The following is a 21,848-nucleotide window of genomic DNA, read 5'->3' as shown; positions in this document are numbered from 1 at the left end:
ACCCCAGCGTGGCAAAGCTGGAGCCAGAGCAGCAGTGTGAACACAGACCACCCTGAGGCCCAGAACATTAGGGGTGGGCTGTTGGCTAGGCATAACATATAAAAGATCTCCCCAGTCTCCAAACACTGCTTAAAACCTATGAAGACAGTGGAGAACAGAATCTAAGTCAAGCAAACAAACAATACAGAGCCCAGACTCAGCTGCACTGCACAATGAAACCAACTAAGTCTCATCACACCAGCAGACTGACAGAGGAGGAGCCAAGTCTCAGTCCATAGAAAAGTAAGACTTACTTCTACCTCGGTTGTTCTTAAATGCAGGAAGTTCAGCATACATTTAAAAAATTACAGACACAAGAAACAAACCAAAAAGCGGGTCCATGTTAAGTGGGAAAAAAAAAAATTGTAGAAAATCCACATATATAAAATAACCCAAAAGCTGAAAGTGGCAGATAAGTATTTTAAAATTAACTATAATTTTTTAAAAATTTAGTTCAAAAGCTAGACAACATGTGTGAATTGACTGGGGAAGGTGGGTAATTAAAACTAATTTTTAAAGATAAATTAAAATGTGAAAACACTACAACTAAAAAATGCAGTATCATAAATGAAGAATCCACTTAATGATCTTAACAGCAGACTGGGCTCAACAGAAGGAAAACAATGAGTGAACTAGCAGACAAAGAAATGATTCAAACTAACATACAAAAAGAAAACAAGATGAATAAACTAGAGACCTCTAAGATGGTATTAAGCACCATAACATATATTTAAGTAGATAATTACCAGAAGAAGAGGAAGGAAAGCAGAACAAATATTTGAAAGGATAATGTCTGAGGATTTTGATGAAAGATATCAACCCGACAGACCTAACAAATTCAGCACACTCCACGGAAAATAAATACAGAGAAAACTATGCACAAGAACCTACCAGTCAAACTGCTGAAAAATCAAACACATTAAAAAAAAAAAAAAGAGGGCATCACAGTCAGCCAGGGGGAAGAAGAGAGAAATATTTTATAAAGAAAACACTGCTTAAAATGAATAATAATAGTCCTTGCCCTGCAGAAGAAGTAGCACAAAAAAAGTTAGGGGGGTTGGGGCGAGGGAGGGAATAAAAAAAGAAAAAGAAAACACTACTTAGGAAAATCAATGACTTCTCAGAAACAATGTAATACAGAAAACAATGTCATAACATCATTTTCTTTAGCTGAAATGTAAGCCTAAAATTCTATATCCACTGAAACTTCCATATCCATGAAAAATCTTTTCAAAAATAAAGGTGAATAAAGGTATTTTCAGATAAACAACTATTGAAAAGAATTCATCAGCAGAAGTTACTGACTACAAAATTAAAAAGTTAAAGGAAGTTCTTCAGGCTAAAGGAATGTAATACCAGATGGAACTGAGGAACAATAACAAGAAATGAAGAACTCTATGGGTAAAAAGAACTTGTGTGTGTGTGTGTGTGTGTGTGTGTGGCAGGGCAGGGGGGTGGCAGGGGAAGGGGAGGGGTCCTGGCCCACAATGCGTGGCTTGTAGAATCTTACAGTTCCCTGACAAGGGATTGAACCTGGGGCCATGCCAGCGAAAGCTCAAAAGTCCTAACCACTGGACTGTCAAGGAACTCCTGAAAAGATCTTGTTACTATCTTTATCTTTTATGTGTCTTAAAATCTCTTCTAAATGTCGTTTGTAATTTAGGCAGTTGTGTTGTGAGGTATGTAATGCACGCATGAGTGATACATGATGACAAAAGATGGAAGGCATTAGATAAAAGCACATGGTTATCACACAGCTTATCAAGTTATGTAACACTTTGTTAAGGTCAACTGGTAAGTTAGAGGCATATAATAAGAGCAACACTAACAATTACACAAAGAGGAATAGCTATAAAGTCAGGAAGAAAAGATGAAATAAAACACCAAAAGTACTCAACTCCAAAGAAGGCAGGAAAGTAGTAGTGGGAAACAAACAACAGATAAAACAAGCAGAAACACACATGGCAAAAGTCTAAAACCCAATCCTCTGAGTAACTAGGGACCAAATAATTCATTGTGAAAGAAAGATACTATTCAACTGGATTAAAAAGCATAACTCAAACTACATTCTGTATTTAAAAATCATTTTACATACAAAAGTATGAACAGGTTTACACTAAAAGGATTTAAAAAAATACTATGAAAGTATTAAGAATTAGAAAACTGGTATAGCTTGAATAATATCAAACAAAGTAAACACAAGAAAATATTAAAGAGAAAAAGGAACATTTCAAGGTGATGAAAGACTGAATTTATCACCATGTTCTAACAATACTAAATGGGTACACCTATTAAGAAAGCTTCAAAAACCAGAAAACGAAAAGAAGATTAAGACAAATCCATTATCATCATGAAAGAGGAACACTTCTCCCAGTTATTGATAAAATATACACAGACACACATAACGTAAGGATGCAAAGATTCCCCAACAAAAGACCAACAAGCACATGAGAGGATATGCAACGTCACTTTAATTATTAGAGAAATGCAAATCAAAACTATGATGAAGTACCACCTCCCGCTGCTCACAATGGCCATCATGGAAAAATCTATACATGATAAATCCCGGAGAAGAGAAAAGAGAATCCGCCTCCAGTGTTAGTGGGGCTGTAACCTGGTGCAGCCACTATGGGGAAGAGTATGGAGGTTCCTTAAGAAACTAAAAACAGAGTTACCATATCATACTGCAATCCCATTCCTAGGCAAATATCCAGAAAAAAACTAATTGAAAAAGATAAATGTACCCCAATGTTCACTGCAGACCTATTTACAATAGCCAAGACATGGAAGCAACCTGAGTGTCCAACGACAGATGACTAGATAAAGAAGATGTGGTGGTGTTATTTCACACACATACAGTGAAATATTACTCAGTGATATAAAAGAATGAAATAATGCCATTTGCAGCAACATGGATGGACCTAGAGATGATCATATTGAGTGAAATTATTTCAAATAGATTACTCATAAGTGAAATCTAAAAAAGATACAAATGAATTTATTTTCAAAACAGAAACAGACCCAGAGACAGAAAACAAATTTATGGTTAGCAAAGGGAAAGCGGATGTGGGAGGGCTAAATTAGGAATAAGAGACACACAGCACTAAATACACAGCAGAGAGCCAACGAGGCCCTCCTAAGCAGCACCTGGCATGCTGCGCTCAACTCTGTGGCCGCCTGCAGGGAGAGAGCCGTGTGTGTGTGTGTGTGTGTGTGTGTCTGTGTGTGTGTGTGTGTGTGTGTGTGTGTGTGTGTGTGTGTGTGTCTGTGTGTGTGTCTGTGTGTGTGTGTGTGACTGCATCGCCGTGCTGCACCCCTGGCACTGACACAGCACTGTGAAGCGACCACAACAGCTCATTCAAAACGTTTAAAGGAGAGCATCTTCACAAACCTGAGGGAGGTAAAGATTTCTAAGAATTAAAAAAATACTGTTCATAAAAAAATTAAGTTTTTGTTTATTAAAAACAGCTACTAAGAAAAGAAGCAGACAGCCCAGAATCTGGGGATAAATACTGGCACACGGGTGACAGAGGACTGACGTCCACTATATTAAAAACTTCCACAGCCCAATAATCAAACATCCTGATAACAAATGGGCAAAAGACTAGCAAGATGGTCACCAAAGAAGATACGCGAATGGCTACTGAGCACATGAAAAGCCGGCCAGGCCAACATTCTCAATCAGGAAGAAGTCAAATGAAAACCACTACATACCCATTAGAATGGCTAAATGCACATGAAATGGCGAGCATGTCATGCAACTGGATCTCTCATAACCTTGTGGGAATACAAAATGAGAGAACCTTGGGAAACTGGTATTTTCTTAAGAAAGAAAACACACAAGACACCCTATGATCTGGCAATTGTAAGTAGTGACCCCAGAAAAACGAAAACTTATGTGTACAGAAATTGATACAAAATGTTCCCAGTAGCCTTATTGCTAACAGTCCTAAACTAGAAGCAACCCAAACATCCAATGACAGGTAAATACAGATCAATTATGGTATTTCCATTCAACGAAGGACTGTGAAGTAATAAAATAGAGTGATTTCTGAGACACACTACAGACAAATCTCCAAAAATAATGTCTGTTACGTGAAAGAAACAAAATAATAAATACTTCAGGATTACACTTAAATGAATTCTGCCTATGAACAGTCAAAACTAACCTAGGATGACAGAAATCAGAAACTGAGAGTGGATGACAGAGGTGATGGGAGTAGTCTACATCATGTTTTAGGCAGTGGATATACTGTTGTAAATAAAAATTAAAACACAACAGTGAAAACTTAAAATATCCATCTTGTACATAAATTATACTTCAACAAAAAAGTATCATTTATAATCTTAAATCTTCACCCTCTCCCACCAAAGGAAAAAAAAATAGCCAGTAGGTATGGGTCTCATTACTAGGAAGCCAAAATGGGCTCTTGAAACAAAATGAGAACATAAAAGTAAAAATAAAATCACTAAGGAAATAACCTCAGGAAGTACACCCAAAGATAGTACATGCACATCTCTTCATATTCATGGTTAAAATCCCTAGTGTATCTTCATAATGTAACCATTTGGTTACAGATTTGATTTTTTTTGTTGCTGGAAATTTATTTCTGTTTAAAAAGGAGTAATTATTTTACATTTTAAAAAATTAAGTTTCTTAAGTCAGTCGCTTAACTGTAGCTTGGGAAAATCTCATGAATTCTACAGTTAATTAATGTATATTAAACATAGGTCAAGATACTTTCAATTTTAAGGGAAAAAATAATCTACTCTTCTGAGTGAAACGCTCCCCTCAAATAATTTAAAATAATAATAATTACAGTTCAATTTTGGGAAAATGATAGGTTACAGTCCATTGTGACTTAACTGTGGTTTTATAAGGCAGTGATTGAGGAAATGAATAAATGTTTCATTTACATAAAAAAAAATTTTAGCAGAAGAAAAAAAGACTTCCAACTGGAAAAAGTAGTAGTAGTATGTATCAGAGAGAAAGAAAAATGTAAAGCAGGCATCATATACTCCATGCTAATTAAAAATGAACTGTAAGAGCTACTCTGAATGCTGGTGAAGCTAAGAAGGACTCCCCTGGGAAGAGGGGCCATGGCTGATGGAGGCAAGTGGACAGAGGCGGAAGGACCCAGGATGTCTGCTTGGTATTTTCCATCCCTTCCTGTGGGGAGCAGACGTAACTGAGCTGCTGGGTATTGCGCTGCCTCAAACGTTAGAGAACAAGGCAGAATGCAGCAAGTTACAAATCAGTTGTGAAAGATACCGTTTTACATATATATATATATTCTTATTAAAATCCACTTGATATCAGAAGTTAAGGCTCCAGAGCTGAAGGTGAGTTACAGCAAATGAGCATCACCTTCAGTTCACTGGAAATGACACCTGGTGGCAGTGCCGCTAAAACTCAAGGGCAAAATAAAAACTGTAGCAAAAATAAAATTTCTTACGTGTTAAAATGCAGAACTACAATCATAAAGTGTCTGGTGTGTGTATAACAATCATATATTTATACAGTATATTCATCTAATACTAGAAACAAACTAGGTGACAAAACATATGATTATTTTCAGATATATAAAACAAAGACGTAAATCAAGATGCAAAATTGTCACCATTTATTCTACTAAACTGACATGGTTTATTTTAGATGCCTGAAAAGTTCTCAATAGGAGAAAATTACTAAAACATATCCAACACATTAAAACCCTCACTTTGAAAGATTCTGGAGATGTGAAATCCCCGTTATCCAAGCTAAGAAACTGAAATCTACCAAAGGACCATCCAGTCAGTTCAGATTCTTATCACAAACTGCTTAAGTCAGAAATCCTTTACTCTCATCTGAACTACAAAAAAAGGCCATTCACTGCAGTTATGACTTCTACTGTTCCCAGATGCAACACTCTTAACTGCGATTCCAATGTATACCCAAGCCAGGAGAAACCAGGAGAAAGGTCAAACTGACTGACTCTACTGTGGAAACAAGGCATGGTGATTTGATCAGCAGTCTCAAAAGGCAGGCAGACAGTTTCAAAATGAAGACTTAAAGAGACTACTGAGCATTAACCTAACATTGTTCAGGTCGTACAGATAGCTCAGGTCAAGCTAAAACCAGCTTGTGAAGAAAATCTATACCCAAGTCATCAACAGAACTACCGTTAACAGCCGACTTCAGTAACGCTGATTTCAAATAAATTAAAAAATGTGTTATAAAAGACAATCAGTGAAAGTAACAAAGGCTCAAAAATATTATTTCCCTATTTTACCCGTTTTCCGTCTTTGGTCTTCTTTAAGTTCCAAGTGCCATCTGGCAACTTCTCAAAGAACTTTCTTGCTTTTGGTGCTTGGTCAAGAATATGAGCAGGCGGAATACCCAGAACTTCCACTATTTTATTCATCTGATCTACCTGTATTAAAAACAAAAACAAAAAAACCTATAATTTCTGCTGTAAAACACCCTACATCTGGCTCATCCATTCACAAATGATTAAGAGAGTTTATCCTGTGTGTCAGGCACTCCTGTGGGCAGTAAATACACAATAATGAACAAAAGAGACAACGCCCCTACCTCCCCAAGTCCCACATTCCACAGAGGGGAGGGCAGATGATTCAGCAAACACATACATACATCTATGGGATGGCAGGTGATCATGGATACAATGGAAAATAAGGAATGATTGGATGGGATTGCAAAGTTAAAATTTGGGGAGAATGGGAAAAAAAAAATGAAAGGCTTAATAAAGTGTGGACCCAATAAAAAAGTATCTTTTAAAGGGCAAATTTATTCACTCAAAAACCCAAATGTCTATTATATGCTAGAAACCATGTCCACTGGAACAAAGACAAAAATCTTTGCCAGAAGTTTATGTTACAGAGGAAGAGATCATCAAGGAACACACACATAATCAGATCTATCGGCTACTAACTAAGAACAGGGAGAAAATTAAAAGGACGTGAGAGCGAGGGGGGCACTGCAACTTAAAACAGGGTGTCGTGAAAGGCTTCACAAGCAGGTGACAGGAGAGAAAAGCAAGGGCCAGAGTAAAAGCCCCCAGGCACGAACGTGTGGGCCCTCTGGCCTCCAAGGGACCTGAAAGGGGGCTGTGTGCTGGGAGGGACGGGGTGGGGGGACTGGGCAGGGAGATGGACAGAGGGACAGGCGGAGAGAGGTCGGGAGGCAGAGAGAGGGAGGGGCTTCCCAGCTACTCAAAGGGTTCTGGTTTCACCATGCGGGAGACGGCAGCCACTGAAGCTTCACAGGTGATCTTAACGGTGCTTAAGTCCATGAAAAAGGTACTATTACCTTTATATTATTTATTATTCAAAGAAAAACAAATACACACTACAGCAATTACTGCCAAAGAGCAGCTCACTGGCGAGAGTGAAATGAGCTAGCAGGAAGGAGGAAGGGACAGGTTTCTGACACTACTTGACTGACGTGTCATGAAACTTCATTAGCCTTTCTTTTCTCATGTATAAATGAATGGACTGATCATAATCTGCAATGGTTAATTTTTCTTTAAAAACAAAACAAACAAAAAACTCCACAGTTTTAAAGACAATGAAAGTCGTTCCTCCAACTGTACAGAGCTTAGACCACCCCCTCCCTTGCCCTCACCTTCCCACCACTGACTCTGACCTCCAAAGATCTTCTAAGAACACAGACCGAACACCTGTTGACTACAAGAATTACGCTTCGTCTGCAGCTCCAAAATTCTGGAGTCCTAATTTACCCTAAATTATTCAGATCAAATATATCTATCAATCCCACTGGTCATCATTTATTAATACTTTAATTCCACATCATACTCTCAAAATTTACAGTGTTTTTAGGATTGTTCCTCATTTCATCACTATCATCTTTTTCTGTTATTATACTTAAAATCGGTAAAATTTATACCAAAAGACTTAACATTTTCTAATGTAATTTACTATTCCCCTTCACTGGTAGATTTAAAGATCTCACTTCCCATCTCATAATTCTAAACTCACCATTATATAATTGAAATAATTTTAAATGGATAAAGCAACTTTAAAACTGACCAAACACTTGAATGATTTAGGTTGATAAACAGACCATTTTCCTAAAACCAGCTTCCAGGTCACACTGTCAGTGACTGAGAACAGACAGAAACCATGTACGCACCTCATTGGCTCCACTGAAGAGAGGCTCTCCAGTGTGCATTTCCACCAAGATGCACCCGAGCGACCACATGTCAATCGCAAGGTCATAAGGCATTCCCAGCAGCACCTCTGGAGACCGATAAAAGCGACTCTGAATGTATTGGTATATCTGAAATAGATTTCAGGAACAGTTTAACTGGAGTCAACACTGTATAAAGAACACAAGTCTAACATCAACAGAAAAAAAATAACTGGGTTATCAGTAATGTTTACTGATTTCAACATTAGACTATGAATATTGTTTTAAAGAACTAAATGTTTCAAGGGAGTAGTAACTCTGACTCAGAAATGCAAAATATGCATCTATTAAAAATTCAAGCCCTTTATTTAGTTCAGTCCTAACTGGTACTCAAGATACATCCTAAAACAATAATGCCTTATTAGAAGAAAATATGATTGAGAACAATTTATTTCCCTGCTAACTACTCTTTGCTGCTGTGGCTACCACTAATTTAACAGCTAAATTATATTTAAATTAACTTAAAGAATGAAATTTCTTCAGGTTAATTCGAAGTGTTAAGAGTCAAACTCAGCACAATGTAATTGAAAATTCAGACATCTGTACTGTACTAGTCTCACAGATAAATCTAGAAACACAGCCATGCAAAGATTCCATTGGGGGTCATTTCTGACTAATCACTTCTATACCCAATCAGCCTCCATCCATCCTAAGACTTCCTAGAAAATCTTGAAATGGATTATTTGCAATGGAATAATCTGAGAATGTCTTCAGAGATCAATTCATCTTCACTTGGCCACTTAAAATTTGTATCCAGAAATATCACGAAAGCAAAGATAGCTTTATTTTAAAAGGGAGAAAACCAAACAACACCCTGCTAACTTAAACCGGGCAGCCAGTGGCACCAAGACACTTTCTCAGAAAGCTGCGGGGGCCCACCCCAAACTCCAGCTGAACCTCTGAGAATCAGCTCAGGAACCCACAGGCAGGTCAACCCGACTTTAAGGTCTTCTCGAAGTGAAGAAAGTCTAACTGAAAGGGACCAGGAAGAAGAATTACACTACCGAGTTTTTAGAAGCCAAGAGCACCCTGCAGCCCCAAGACAAGCTACTACTGAGACTCGTGTTTCCCAGTTTATGAAAGAATTCTGTCACCTACCTACCCAGTCAGTGATCTGCAGAGCAGTAGTGGGGTATCTGCAAGGCTGTACCCTGCTACCTTCTGACACTGAGCCAGCAGACCTGGAGGAAGGCCGCTGCATGTCTATTTTGGAAATGATTTCCCATGGGATTCTGACACATTTACATATCGCGTTGGCCAAAAATTTCGCTCGGGTTTTTCCAAGCAATGGAAAAACCTGAACGAACTTTTGGCCAACCCAATAATTAAAAAGTCACTGAGCTAAAGATATAGTGGTCTCCATCTGGCAGGAGAGAGATAGTAATGTTTGATATTAGCATAGAGTATACAACTTGGTTCAAATAGGAAAAAATTTTGCAAGTCTTAAAATCTATTCAAATGACTCAATGTAGGCACATATTTTCCATTTATAATACACTCTATCCCTTATTAACAACTACGAGCATCTCTTGATTTCCAGAGGCACTGAAACTGCAAACTTTGCTTCCTATTCCTTCCATTTAAAAAAATTATTTCAATACAGCACTGCTACCATAATTTGCAGGAAGTAACAAAAGGACAATCCTGTTAACTGGTGATAAACCTTTATGATTAAATTAACCTAGTTTATTTAAAAGCTAGAATAAAGTTGGACAAGACTGAAAATTTCACTACTTTGGAAAAACAAGAAATGGAAACCCAATATGAAACACTAATATCTGAAAGTCAGTTATGTTTTTACCTTTAAAAAAAAAAAGAAATGCAAGTTCAATACCTACAAGTAAACAAACATTTTAAATAAAGTATTACCAAATAGTGATCCTAGTTGGTTTCAAAGAGAACAACCTATAACTTTTGTTTTATATGCAAAACAGAGTAGTTTTCATAATGCCAGAAAGAATAGAAGGAAAAATTTGCTTTCCTATATCAACTAAACCTAAATCTACTTATTGCTATGGACATGTTTGCTTTTAGCACTCAAAAACATGTTTGTTTAGCACAAACTAATATGTCCATTGGGCTTCCCTTGTGGCTCAGTTGGTAAAGAATCTGACTGCAATGCAGGAGACCCAGGTTCGATCCCTGGGTGGGGAAGATCCCCTGGAGAAGAAGATCCCATTCTAGTATTCTTGCCTAGAGAATCCCATGGACAGGGGAACCTAGCAGGCTACAGTCCATGGGGTCACAAGAGTCGGACACAACTTAGCAACTAAACCAAATCAATGTGTCCATTAGCTTGGACACATGTCATAATCTATATCCATCCTGTTTTCTCTCTTTTAGCACACACATAATTCAACATAAACTTTGAAGAACAAATACCTTCTAATTCAAAGTATTACTATCAAAGTTTGCATTTTAAAAGGTATTACCCCAAACAGGTATCAACACAGGTAATTCAAGATTTTAAAGATAACAACACTGTAATTACCTTCAAATTGTATACATATTAGTAAGATTTCAGTATCTACTTACACTGTTTTACCAAATTCTAATTTTAAACCACAAGTTCTGCAATATACTTACCCTCTGCCCCAACTGACAAGAACTGCCAAAGTCAACAATCTTGATTGCACTGCGTTTAGGGTTACAAAGAAGGATATTCTCAGGTTTTAGGTCACAGTGAATGATACTAAGTTCTGGAGTCGCAAGGAAAAGCAGTGCAGTGCACATCTGTTGTGCAAACTTTCGTGTTAGGTTCAAGGAGACACCTCGAAAATTGGTGTTCCTCAACAAGTCGTAGAGGTTGTAGGACAGCATTTCAAAAACTAAACAGAGATGGTTTCGAAACATAAAGTGGCGTTTTAAATGCACTGAAAGAGAAAAAAAAAATTTCTTTTTAAATTATACATACCAAAAAAAAAAAAAAAATGAGAATAACACATACGTGAACTCTACAATACTCTATAAAATGCCAATGTCAAATGTAGAGTTTATCAAATTAAAATTGGGAGATGAGCATTCTGCAGTAAGCAGTACATTCTGTCAGCAGTTAAGAATGTTCAAACTGGCCATCTGCTGAATCAATGTACTGTCCAGTGTCCGCCAGTAAGCAGTGTAACGTAAGAAGTCCCACCAGAAGGCCCAAGTCAGGTCTGAGAACACAAGCAGCAAGCTGACACACTGCGAATAATGATTTTATCCTCACATGTAGGAGAAAACACTGCTGACTTCCAGAAAGCCCTACACCTCATGGCTTCATCTAAGCTCCACCCACTGGAATCTCCAGCCTGTGGCAACGCTGTCCGTGGCAGCCCTCTCTGGGAAGGCTTTGATATATATACACAATCTGCTCTGCTAAGCCTTAGATCTCACCAATAATTTTCTAAAACAATTGTCAAATGAAGACTTTTTTTCTTTCAGGCAAATACAGCAAAGGCTTTGAAATCATGTTGTAAGGTACTAAGAATTCATAATCAGTATATTTGATTATGTTCATCAAACTGGTACATAGGATTCTTATTCAAGATTGAAGCTTTGGGGAAATTTCAAAATAAAGCTCCATCACAAGAAAAATTATGAGTAGGCTTATGAATGGGGAAAGAGTATAGAATACATTACTTGGTGTCACTACTGACCTTCTTAAAAGGCTTAACAGTCAATAAACCACTTTGAAAAGTTGTGCTGTTGAGTGTTAATGCTAATTTCACACCAGAGGAAGTCACTGCCCTTCTCAATGACAGCTCTCACATATACCAAACTGAGCACCTGTAACTCAACTGAAATGACAGAAAACCACCATCTGTCAAGGCTACCTCCATTTTGGCCTTTTGGTATAATTTAGACAGACGTTTCTCTACAGATCCATCTGGAATAACTATGGCATTACTCAGTGTCTGGTTCCTGAGCACAGGCATACACTGCCGTCTTGGTGGTAGACCTGAACTGCCTCCCTGGAAGCTCGCCATTCTTGTTTTTAGAGCATTCCAGACACAAATGATGGAAAGTCGGGATAAGTAACACAATACAACTACTACCACAGCTCTACAGGAGTCCACAGTACAACTCAACTCTCAGCAAGTTACAGAAGAATGTCTAATATCTGCTCTTAATCACCAAGCTCATAGGTTTAAAATGAAGAACACAGCTCCATATGACAGAAGATACCCCAGAGACATGGTCCAAGTAACAGTTTTGATCTAATTAAGCAGCAGCCACTAGAGGAGTGCAAAAGGTAACTGATGTCAGAATTCAAATGTAACTATGAAAATCCCTCTAAGAAGCTGTGATCAGAATGTTCTTCTGATGGAAGATCAATCCACTCAACTCCACTGATTCATCATTCACTTACTGAGCATCTATAAAAGTGCTGAGCACTAAAGACACTGTCAAAGCTCAGACACAAATATGTATGTTCCGTTTTTTAAACTGAGCTTTGGGGAAAATGGAGGGTTGGCAAGACTGTTTTAGACCTAAACTGAATGCTTTTTTAACTAGACCATGGCAGGTACCAAATAATCCAGATAAGAAATTATGCTATTCAGTAAAAAAGTAGATTTTTTTTTTTTAAGTTCAAAGACTTAAGACTGTAAAACTCAGAGTAAATGGATCAAATCATTTCAAAATTAAAGTTATTTATACCATAAAAGAGCAATACAACTTCCAGCCACCTTAAATTTCATGTATTAACTCTACTGACAGGGCTGTGTCTAAAGTTCTCTGTGCTTTTTTCAGTACAGAACCTCAGTTTCTTGAGACACTGTACGTGAGTTCATCATCTCCTAAATAAGAACCTAAAAAAAAAAAACTCATCCAAGACTATCTGTAATGATTCCTGCAATCACTAAAATCAGTTTATTAAAAACAAAAATAATAATTATTATAAGTTAACCAAGTAGCTAACATTCTGTGTTTTCTTTCAATAAAGCAGAAATACATAATTATAGTGATGCTATCAACATTTTCTCTACTATTTAAGCAAAACTTCAAAATAAAACACACAAGAGTGAGGAAGAAGAGGGGAGGTATGTTCAAAGACTGTAAGTCAAGCATCCTTAGAATGTCCTTCCTAGCCTCCTAAGGCCCTTGAATGGAGAAGTGCCCGCCTCACACTAAGTTCACTGAGAGTGAACAGCAAACACGCAATGAATGTGAAAAGAAAGGATCTTAAACACAAATGTTATTACTATGGGTTATATCAGATCTACAAAGACAGTAAGAAAAAAACAGTATAAGCTCATTTTATTATATCAATGGGGAGTGAAGGGTGTTCCATAAACGAAACCTATCTGAACCATACACCTTTAAACATCAATTTTTTGTTTCTGTTTCTATTATTTTGGGAGGACCAAGAAACATAACACTCTCTCTTCATTTCTTAAACAGGACTTTGCTAATAAAACTTAACCTCATGCTTATCAGGTAAAGCTAGCATTTCTGACGTGAGTTGCTAATACACATCTATTTTTTTTTTACAGTCTATAATTAATTGGTCCTAAAGTCTTTATTCATTGTTGCTGTAGCTGAAGCTAAAACGCTTTGGCCAACTGATATGAAGGGCCGACTCACTGGAAAACACCATGATGCTGGGAAAGATTGAAGGTAAAAGGAGAAGGAGGTGGAAGAAAATGACCAACTCAAAGGACATGAAATTGAGCAAACTCTGTGAGATAGTGGAGGACAGAGGAGCCTGGTATGCTACAGTCCATGAGGTCACAAAGAGTCAGACAGGACTGAGCGACTGAACAACAACAAAAGTCTCTATCTTAAAACTAACAGCATCTTGTTTTCACAGTTGGCAACAATCTGATTCTTAGTAACACATAAACTAATAGTGGTGTCTGACGATCAATGGTCTTGCTTTGATTAAGAACAGTATTAAAGAATGTATAATTAGAAGATGTTTTGCCCACGTATCAATTGACCCTAGACTTCACTAGTTTCATAATTCTTCTGGCTCCTCTTTCTGTACTCAAAAGAAACAAGACAGGATAAGGAAACAGAATAAGCTCTGGAGTTAGATCAAAGCAGATTAAGATTCTCACTCCAAAAACCCTGCAACCTTGGGTGTGTTACTCTTTGTACAAACAACCTGTCATATAAGGATTCTACTATTAATTCCTTCTGTAAAGGACTCCTATGGCTACACACGATGGAAGAAAAGCATAAGGAACACAGTAGGAGTTCAAGAAATGTGGGTTACTATTTCTCAAGAAGAGCCTGACATTTTGGCTCAGACATTCCAAAAATGCTTCTGTAACCATTAACAACATAATCGCTCACTTCTAATTTCTGAACTGTACTAGAATGATTAGAGTTAACAGAAAGAGAACTCTCTAGATAAACAAGCATCATTAGAGCAAACAAATGATGCATGCAAGTTGGAAAACAAAAGATGCGACTCTCATTTGTTTTTACACTACATACACCTGGAATGCACATTCCCAAAGATTTAAAATACTACTGGTAGATTAAGTAACATATATAAATTGATGCCCTCCCAACCGAAACAGCTGAATTTTTTATTCAATCACTTTAAGATAAAATTAACATATTTTTCATACAAGAATAATCACTAGCTCAAACCGTCTGGGTTAGGGCACACTGTGCCTTGTTTGCCTGTTTACCTATGTAGTATTTCATTTCAGTGTCATGTTTGTTCATGAGCTCAAGAAGTCGCACTTCTATCTGGGCTTGATTCAGAAAAGCCTTCTTGTTCTTTATTATTTTAATGGCAACCCATTCCTGTTCCACACGATCATATGCCTTTACAACCTAAAAAAGAAAAAAAAAATATTTCATCAATGAACAAATTAATAACAGCTTATAGTTCACCTTAATTGTACATTTATCTAACTCTTTCTCTGACCGTCCTGACTAAGAGAGATCCTACTCATTTCCATTCAGCAGCATCTATTTACTACTTTGTTACTTTAAATCAATTTTTCAAATGGGTTTCTTTCACATCCTTACAGTATTTTTAAACATCCACAAAACAGACAACTTTCTTAAAATTAGACAATTTTCCTCCTTCAGAAGTAAACTATGAATCTTGACATGTACTTTGGTTTTTTTTAAACTTCTCACTAAATAGCATCATTAAAACAATTCTTCTATTCTTTTAATTAAAAAAAAAAAAACAACACAGCTGGTTTAAATTCCAAGCATATGTGTGATACTTAAAAGGTTTTAAGTTATCTGAAAAATGTAGATAACTTTCTAAATTTAAATTATATTCTCATAGATAAAAACTTAAGACATATACCAGAAGAATTAGTTTATGCTTAAAAAAAGTGATAAACAAATTACCAGGAAATAAGTTTAAAATGCTGTAATTAGGGGATTTTGAGTTTTAAAATGAGAATGAATGCTAAGGAAGCAGAACAGTCATGTGCAAATCACTATGCACACCTCTAGTTTAAAATTTTACTCATTTAAAAAACAAATTTATGTGTAAAACAAATTTACACATAAATTAGAAAATACATAGTTTAAAAACTGTATTTGTGCAAAAAGTTAATCTTATGTGTCTTTTAAATCAGAGGGACCCATGGAAACCTCTGACTGAGTGGGTCTGATATTCTTCTGTTTCACTGACCATGGAGACTGTCCCAGGGGCTGCAGTCCACTGCCCAGATCCTAATGGTCTCCAGGACAAAGGACACTAACAGGGGCCCAACTATTCACTGACTTAGCAAATAGTTAACCGGCTCAGTGCTAAAGCAATGCTTCCAACCCCGAATGACACATTCAGTAGACTGTTTTCAAAAATACCAATGCTCAGAATCCAGTCACAGAGAGTCTGGTTTAGTTGTTTGGAGACCAGACACTGTCCTCTCTCCCTACCCCGCCCCCTTGACCCCTGAAGTGCTCTGAAGACTTCAACGTGTCATCAACCAAGACTGACAACTACTGCCTTAAGAAACATTAAGAGCCACTTCTTTGATGAGGATCTGGTAGAGAATTTAGTCTGACCCAGACAATATGGCAAGCGACATGTCCTGACCCTGAACATACTCCAGCCTAGGAGAAAGGTATCAATCAGTCTGATCTAGTAGACTGGTTTTGATGTCAAAGAAGGCTATGTTGTCACAGGTTTGCTGTGCTCATTTGCTCTTAGGAAGCAAGAGTATGGGAAAATGAAAGTCAGGGGGAGGGGGGAGTTGACGGTGAGCTCAAAGACTGAGTATGGAGGGAAACTTGGCTGAGAACAGGCAGCACGACCAGCTTTCACGGCGTACACCGCAGAAGTCAGAGCAGCGTCCTGCAGAGAGGACTGCCTGAACACGGGGTAATTCTGAAGGTGGAGAGGACCCTCACTCTACCTAGGGTGTTCACAGCCTTACTTAAAAGGCAGGCCTCAGAAATGCCTGTCATTAAATGGCTTGGGTAGAGAAAGCAGAAGTTGCTTCTGCCACAGTGTGAGAAGTGAAAGAAATGGCGTCCCTGGTGGCTCAGATGGTAAAGAATACACCTGCCAATGCAGGAGACCCAGGTTTGATCCCTGGGTCGGGAAGAAAGGAGAAGTCGGGAACTCTGGAGAAGGGAACGGCTACCCACTCCAGTATTCGTGCCTGGAGAATCCCATGGACAGAGGAGCCTGGTGGGCTACATATAGTCCATGGGGTCGCAATACTTTTATAAAGAGGGACTCCCCAGACACTGAGAATCCTGACTCAGGAGAAGAGGTTACTCACCAAGAGGAAAGGCCCCAAACTATGTATAATTACATAAAGTCTCTGGAATCATGGAAAATGACAGACATGTAAGACACAACACTGGGGCCTGGAAGAGCCACACCAGAATTACAAGGTCTTCTAAGAACCTCATTCCTACTTCCCTGTAGGTCTAAGCTTGATCTATCTTGGCCCAGAGCTGTGGCTGCTAATAGCCGATAGTATACTTTTTGCCCTAAGCATAATTAGACTAACACATGCTGAATTTTTCCTCACTGGTTGAAAAGAGGCATGTTTTTGCTTTCCTGCAGGGCAGGAATAGATAAGTAAGAGTATGCAGGTTCCATAGTTTAAAAAAAAAAAAAAAAAAAATCTCCAAAACCCCAAAAAATCACCAAAAAAGTAAAAGCAATTATTTGGATTGCAAATTAGTAACTGACTCACTGCACAAAAGCTAAAAGGTAAAGGAGACTGGGATTAACAGGAAATCATACCTCAAACCAAACAGCTCTATGACTTGACATGGGATGAGATAAGATACGGAGACTTACAGGTGGAAACAGCTGGGAGACTCACAGCCAGAGAAAAGCTTTTTAAGAGGGCAAGGAGGAAGGTCTGGCAGCTCTGATTCTGGGCACAGGTTATACAAGAGGCTAACACAGTGAGGTTTGTGCTTCGTCCTGGGCAAGTGAGAGACGAGAGCCATAGGCAGAGAGAAGAGACCAGAACAAAGAGAAACACTAGGCCCACTGGAGTGCCTCCCTCGCTCTTCGAGGTGAAAGCTACCTGAAGGATCCCACCCATTGGAATGATGCCCATCACAGTACTAGCAATGCTGATGCCGTGAGGACTTAAGAGGAGACCCTCTGTCCACTCAGAGAGGCCTGATGGTGCTGGAGGAGGCGCTGAGGACAGGCTCGGGGCCCAGCCCTGAGAGTCCAAGTCTCCAAGGTGAAGGGACACCTGCTGAGGCAGCTGAAAATAGTCATTTCCCCCTTTGGAGGAGGAGTGTCAGGCAGGAAGGTTAATTATCTCCAGCATACACCATGAAGAACCATCCAGAGGCTAAAAGCCCAATGAAAGAGGCAATACTACCTGTTAGTGATTCAAATCAATCATTTAGTAAAATAACTACTTGGTAGCCATAGTAACTTTGTGAAACAAAACAAAAAAAAAGTATAATGGAGTTTTTATAGCTGATGCAGCTGATAAAGTTTTACTAACTATAATAATCCAAATACTTACGTATCTGTTCTTTATCTATTTACAAATATTAGGAGTGTACTACTGAGAAAAAGCTATAATAACATGCCTCTGAGAAGTTCTCATTTATAAAATTCAGCAACTTCTGTTAGATTACCTGTCCAAAGGAACCTTTGCCTATTAAGGAGTCAATTTCGTAACGATCCATCCACTTTTCTCCGTTTTTTACAATATAATCATAGTTATCATCATCATAACCATCGTTGTAAACCTTCCTCTCCTTCTTATGACTAGAATCGTCTCCCTGGCCCTGTTGGTGTCTTCGCTTCTTTTTTGCATAGTAAACCTGAAATGAGAAAATGTAGTGTTAACTGTGTAATTAAAAATTATGAGGCATGGGGTGGCACCATAAATATACATATATATCAAGGGTACATATGAGACAAATCTGCCATCAGTAAGAAATTGAAGAATTTTTATTCTATATAACCAAAAAAATGAAATAAATTTCTATAGTTGCTATTTGAATTACAGAATAACACTAATATACATCAAATGAAAAACATCTACAGAGAAATTCACTTTAGAATTATACTGTTCATATGTTTTATAAATAAGAGATATTAAGTGAGTAGGCCAGAGTCTCCCATTCAAGAAAAGCAACAGGATCTGATTTACATTTATGTTTTAAACTAAGGTATAATTTATACAGTGAGCTGCTATAGATCATAAGAGTGTGTAATATAAAGGACTTTGGGGAAATGTATATGCTGATGTAAACAACAAATGCTAAACAAAATAAAGAACAATTTCATCCTCCTAACATTCAAGTCCTCTTGCACCTCCTTCTAGTCAATCCTAATTTTATATTTGATCCTAAAGCAAAAGATTTCAGAAATGAAAGTTGAAAGTTATATGAACTGATATTTTACTAATATAGAAAGGGCACCTGAGACAGGCCCGGCTTTAAGCTTATAACAACAAATTAACAAAAACCAGTCAGCTCCCCTCCCCCCACACTAAAGGTCATAGAAGTTGTGGTTGGTCACAGATTGAGTTATTTTCCTTCTATCTGTTTTGCTTATAAAACAGATCTAAGACTAGTAAAAAAAAAAAAATAATAGGTGGACTAGGCAATAGCTCTAGTAGTTGGTAATTAAGGAGGCAATAGTTCAAGTAATTGGTAACTAACTTTGAGGAAATGACAAATTACACTGCATAAAGCAGTATCAGAAAAACTAGTTTAAAAGGTAACAAAACAGTTAAAAACAAGCTTCAACAAAGCTACTCAACAGTATTAGTTTATCAGATTATTTTCAGATGACCAAAAACTAGTTTGAAACATCTTTTAGAACATATAAATTGTAAACAAAAATCCAACTTAGAAATGTTACTCATTGAGTTCACTTCAATTTTATCTTGCCACATTGCCACAATAATACTGGCTTTAAACAGCACCAAACTGCTAAGAAATTCATACACACATAAGAACATCTTTTTAAATGTTTATCAAGCTGGTAGAAGATAAGTCTTTAATGTGGAATTATGTAGGGACCCACTGGAAGACGAAAGAGAGCACAGGCATGACCACCCGTCTCCAGAAAAGCTCATTTAACAATTCATTACACAGCTAGAGTCGATGTTAGAAGCAAATAACAACCAAGCCAAAGGGCTAAAACACCAGAAAAATAATTTCTGAAAGTGAAGAGTCAAGTTGGAAGATGAGTAATTCACAGTGCTATGTTTTTTATCCTACTTAATCCCGCCAAAAAGGCTTTCAGGTATCTTACAATGAAAAGATACAGAAAAAAAGAACACACATTAAAAAGAAACTTTTAAACCACATAGATATTATCAGATAAATTAGGCCAAATGCCTGTTAACTGAGCATTGAACACATCTCAGAGCTTCTTGGTATCTCTGGCAAAAGCAGAAACAGATACGTTAAAATTTAAGCAAAATTCTGTAACATTTTCATATTTTTACATTATCATTATTCCCTCCCTTTCCTCTGAGGTTTTGGAGAACGGGTATTACAGAAATGACAACTCAGCATGTATTAAATATAATTTTGAAAAAGAAGGGAAGCTATCCACAATTATCTTTTTACAGTTCTTGTTTATATAGCATCTTTCTTTTACATAATTATGATGCTTTTATCCATAAACCGCTAACTTACCAGTCTTCATAATAATCATCAATATGACAATCCTTGGGAATTAAAAGCAATTTTAGCATTTTAAACACACTACAAAATAACTCGTTTCCTTCACTCTATGGCAAGATAAGACGCCGTTGTAACAAATCAATAGTTCTTACCTCATTAATATGCTTATAAGTTTTGATCAAGTCAACAGAAAGTTTTCTCAGGGGAGCAGTAGCTGGGTCACGGAAGGTTTGGGGCATCCGCCTCTGTAACATGACAATATCAGGCATCACCTTAAATAGACAGAGAAGACTAGCACTTTAACTATACTGCGCTGGTGTGAACCCCCTCTTCTGCAGCCTGCGCACACGGATTTAAAGCAAAACAGACATCCACATTACAATAGGGAGCATTCTCTCTTGGTCATCTCTTTCAACTGGAATCCAGTGAAGACAATCACTGGAACAAATAAATGAAATTAGCAGACAAGATGCCCAGCTATCAGCCCTTCAATTTTGTTCCCCAAATTAAACAAAAGGATTACAGACACACCCCTGGTCCAGGAGACAAGCAAGAGGATGCCCAAGAGAGCTTCTCCATCATACAATCAACCTAAGGAAAAATTTCTTCTGAATGGTTCCTCCAGCCTGACCTGGTACACAACAGGCAGACAGAACCCGCGCTCTGCGCAGTGCCTGCCGAGAGCACAGCTGAAAACTGCTCTCGTGTCTTCAAGCTGACCGAGGAGCCCCACCCTCTGCCTTAACACATCCAACTCCCCCTCCACATGCCCTCTGCCCACCCTGCACAGCACCTGCCACCACCTGACATCATGATATGCAGGTACTGGGTTAATGGTTTTAGTTTTTTCTCCTTCTCCTTCCACTACTGGGAAAACGCCATATGGGGCAGATATATCTGTCCAGTGCTGTAATCCTGCTGCCTACAGCAGGAGTAGACATACTGTCTGAAACACAGTAGACATTTAATAAATGTGTGTTGCATAAACAAGAGAATCCATAATACCAATATCCCTATCTACAATTACACTAGCAGCTGACCACAAATAAGTTCCAGAGAACACCTTAAAGCTAATGAAACTTTCTTTTTAAAAACTCATTTCAACCACACTCCAACCCAAAGTTAACCCACGATCTCTTTCATCATCCAATAAGCAGTGAGCATCATTCAACTGTGAGCTTCCTGCTAGATGGGGGATGGAACAGGAAACACAAACATCCTCCAAACACAAACACAACACAGCCAGGAATACTGCAACCAGCACACCAGTGGTCCCAGAGGGTGTGCTCACCCTACTTCTCTGCCTCGTCTCAAGCCTCAGCAAAGGGTTCCCAGAGGGTCTTCTGCAACCAACAGATCCTCCAAGGCAATTACAGACATCAAGGTAGCCTCAGTCACCACCACCAGTCACCCCAGGCTGCTGTCCAGCTCTTGTAACAGACACTAGCAAAACTACCAAGTCCTGGGACGGCCTCTCTCAAAGGCACCCTAGTCAGCTGGAGGGGTAGAGAGACACAAGACATCACACAAAGGCCTCGAAGAAGTGTCTGCAGTC

At 38.1% G+C, this 21,848-nt stretch overlaps 1 protein-coding gene across 5 annotated transcripts in view; it reads right to left on the bottom strand.

The window, feature by feature from the left end:
• The window catches only part of DYRK1A (dual specificity tyrosine phosphorylation regulated kinase 1A), a 143,275-nt gene that overhangs the window by 17,588 nt on the left and 103,839 nt on the right, over positions 1-21,848 (bottom strand). For 4 of the 5 annotated variants that reach the window (XM_065943567.1, XM_065943565.1, XM_065943568.1 and 1 more), the window contains 6 exons: positions 20,446-20,565; positions 18,284-18,472; positions 14,875-15,022; positions 10,835-11,121; positions 8,192-8,338; positions 6,312-6,452 (listed from right to left, as the gene is read on the bottom strand). In XM_065943567.1, the coding sequence (XP_065799639.1) occupies positions 6,312-6,452; positions 8,192-8,338; positions 10,835-11,121; positions 14,875-15,022; positions 18,284-18,472; positions 20,446-20,565 (1,032 nt within the window). The remainder of the gene's footprint in view (positions 1-6,311; positions 6,453-8,191; positions 8,339-10,834; positions 11,122-14,874; positions 15,023-18,283; positions 18,473-20,445; positions 20,566-21,848) is intronic. The other variant, XM_065943566.1, reaches the window with a different exon arrangement.

The sequence above is a fragment of the Muntiacus reevesi genome, chromosome 8 (genome assembly GCF_963930625.1).
Source record: "Muntiacus reevesi chromosome 8, mMunRee1.1, whole genome shotgun sequence".
In the NCBI taxonomy this organism is placed as follows: domain Eukaryota; kingdom Metazoa; phylum Chordata; class Mammalia; order Artiodactyla; family Cervidae; genus Muntiacus; species Muntiacus reevesi.
Note: the sequence above shows the minus strand (reverse complement) of the source record. Positions and strands in the feature narration are given on the sequence as shown.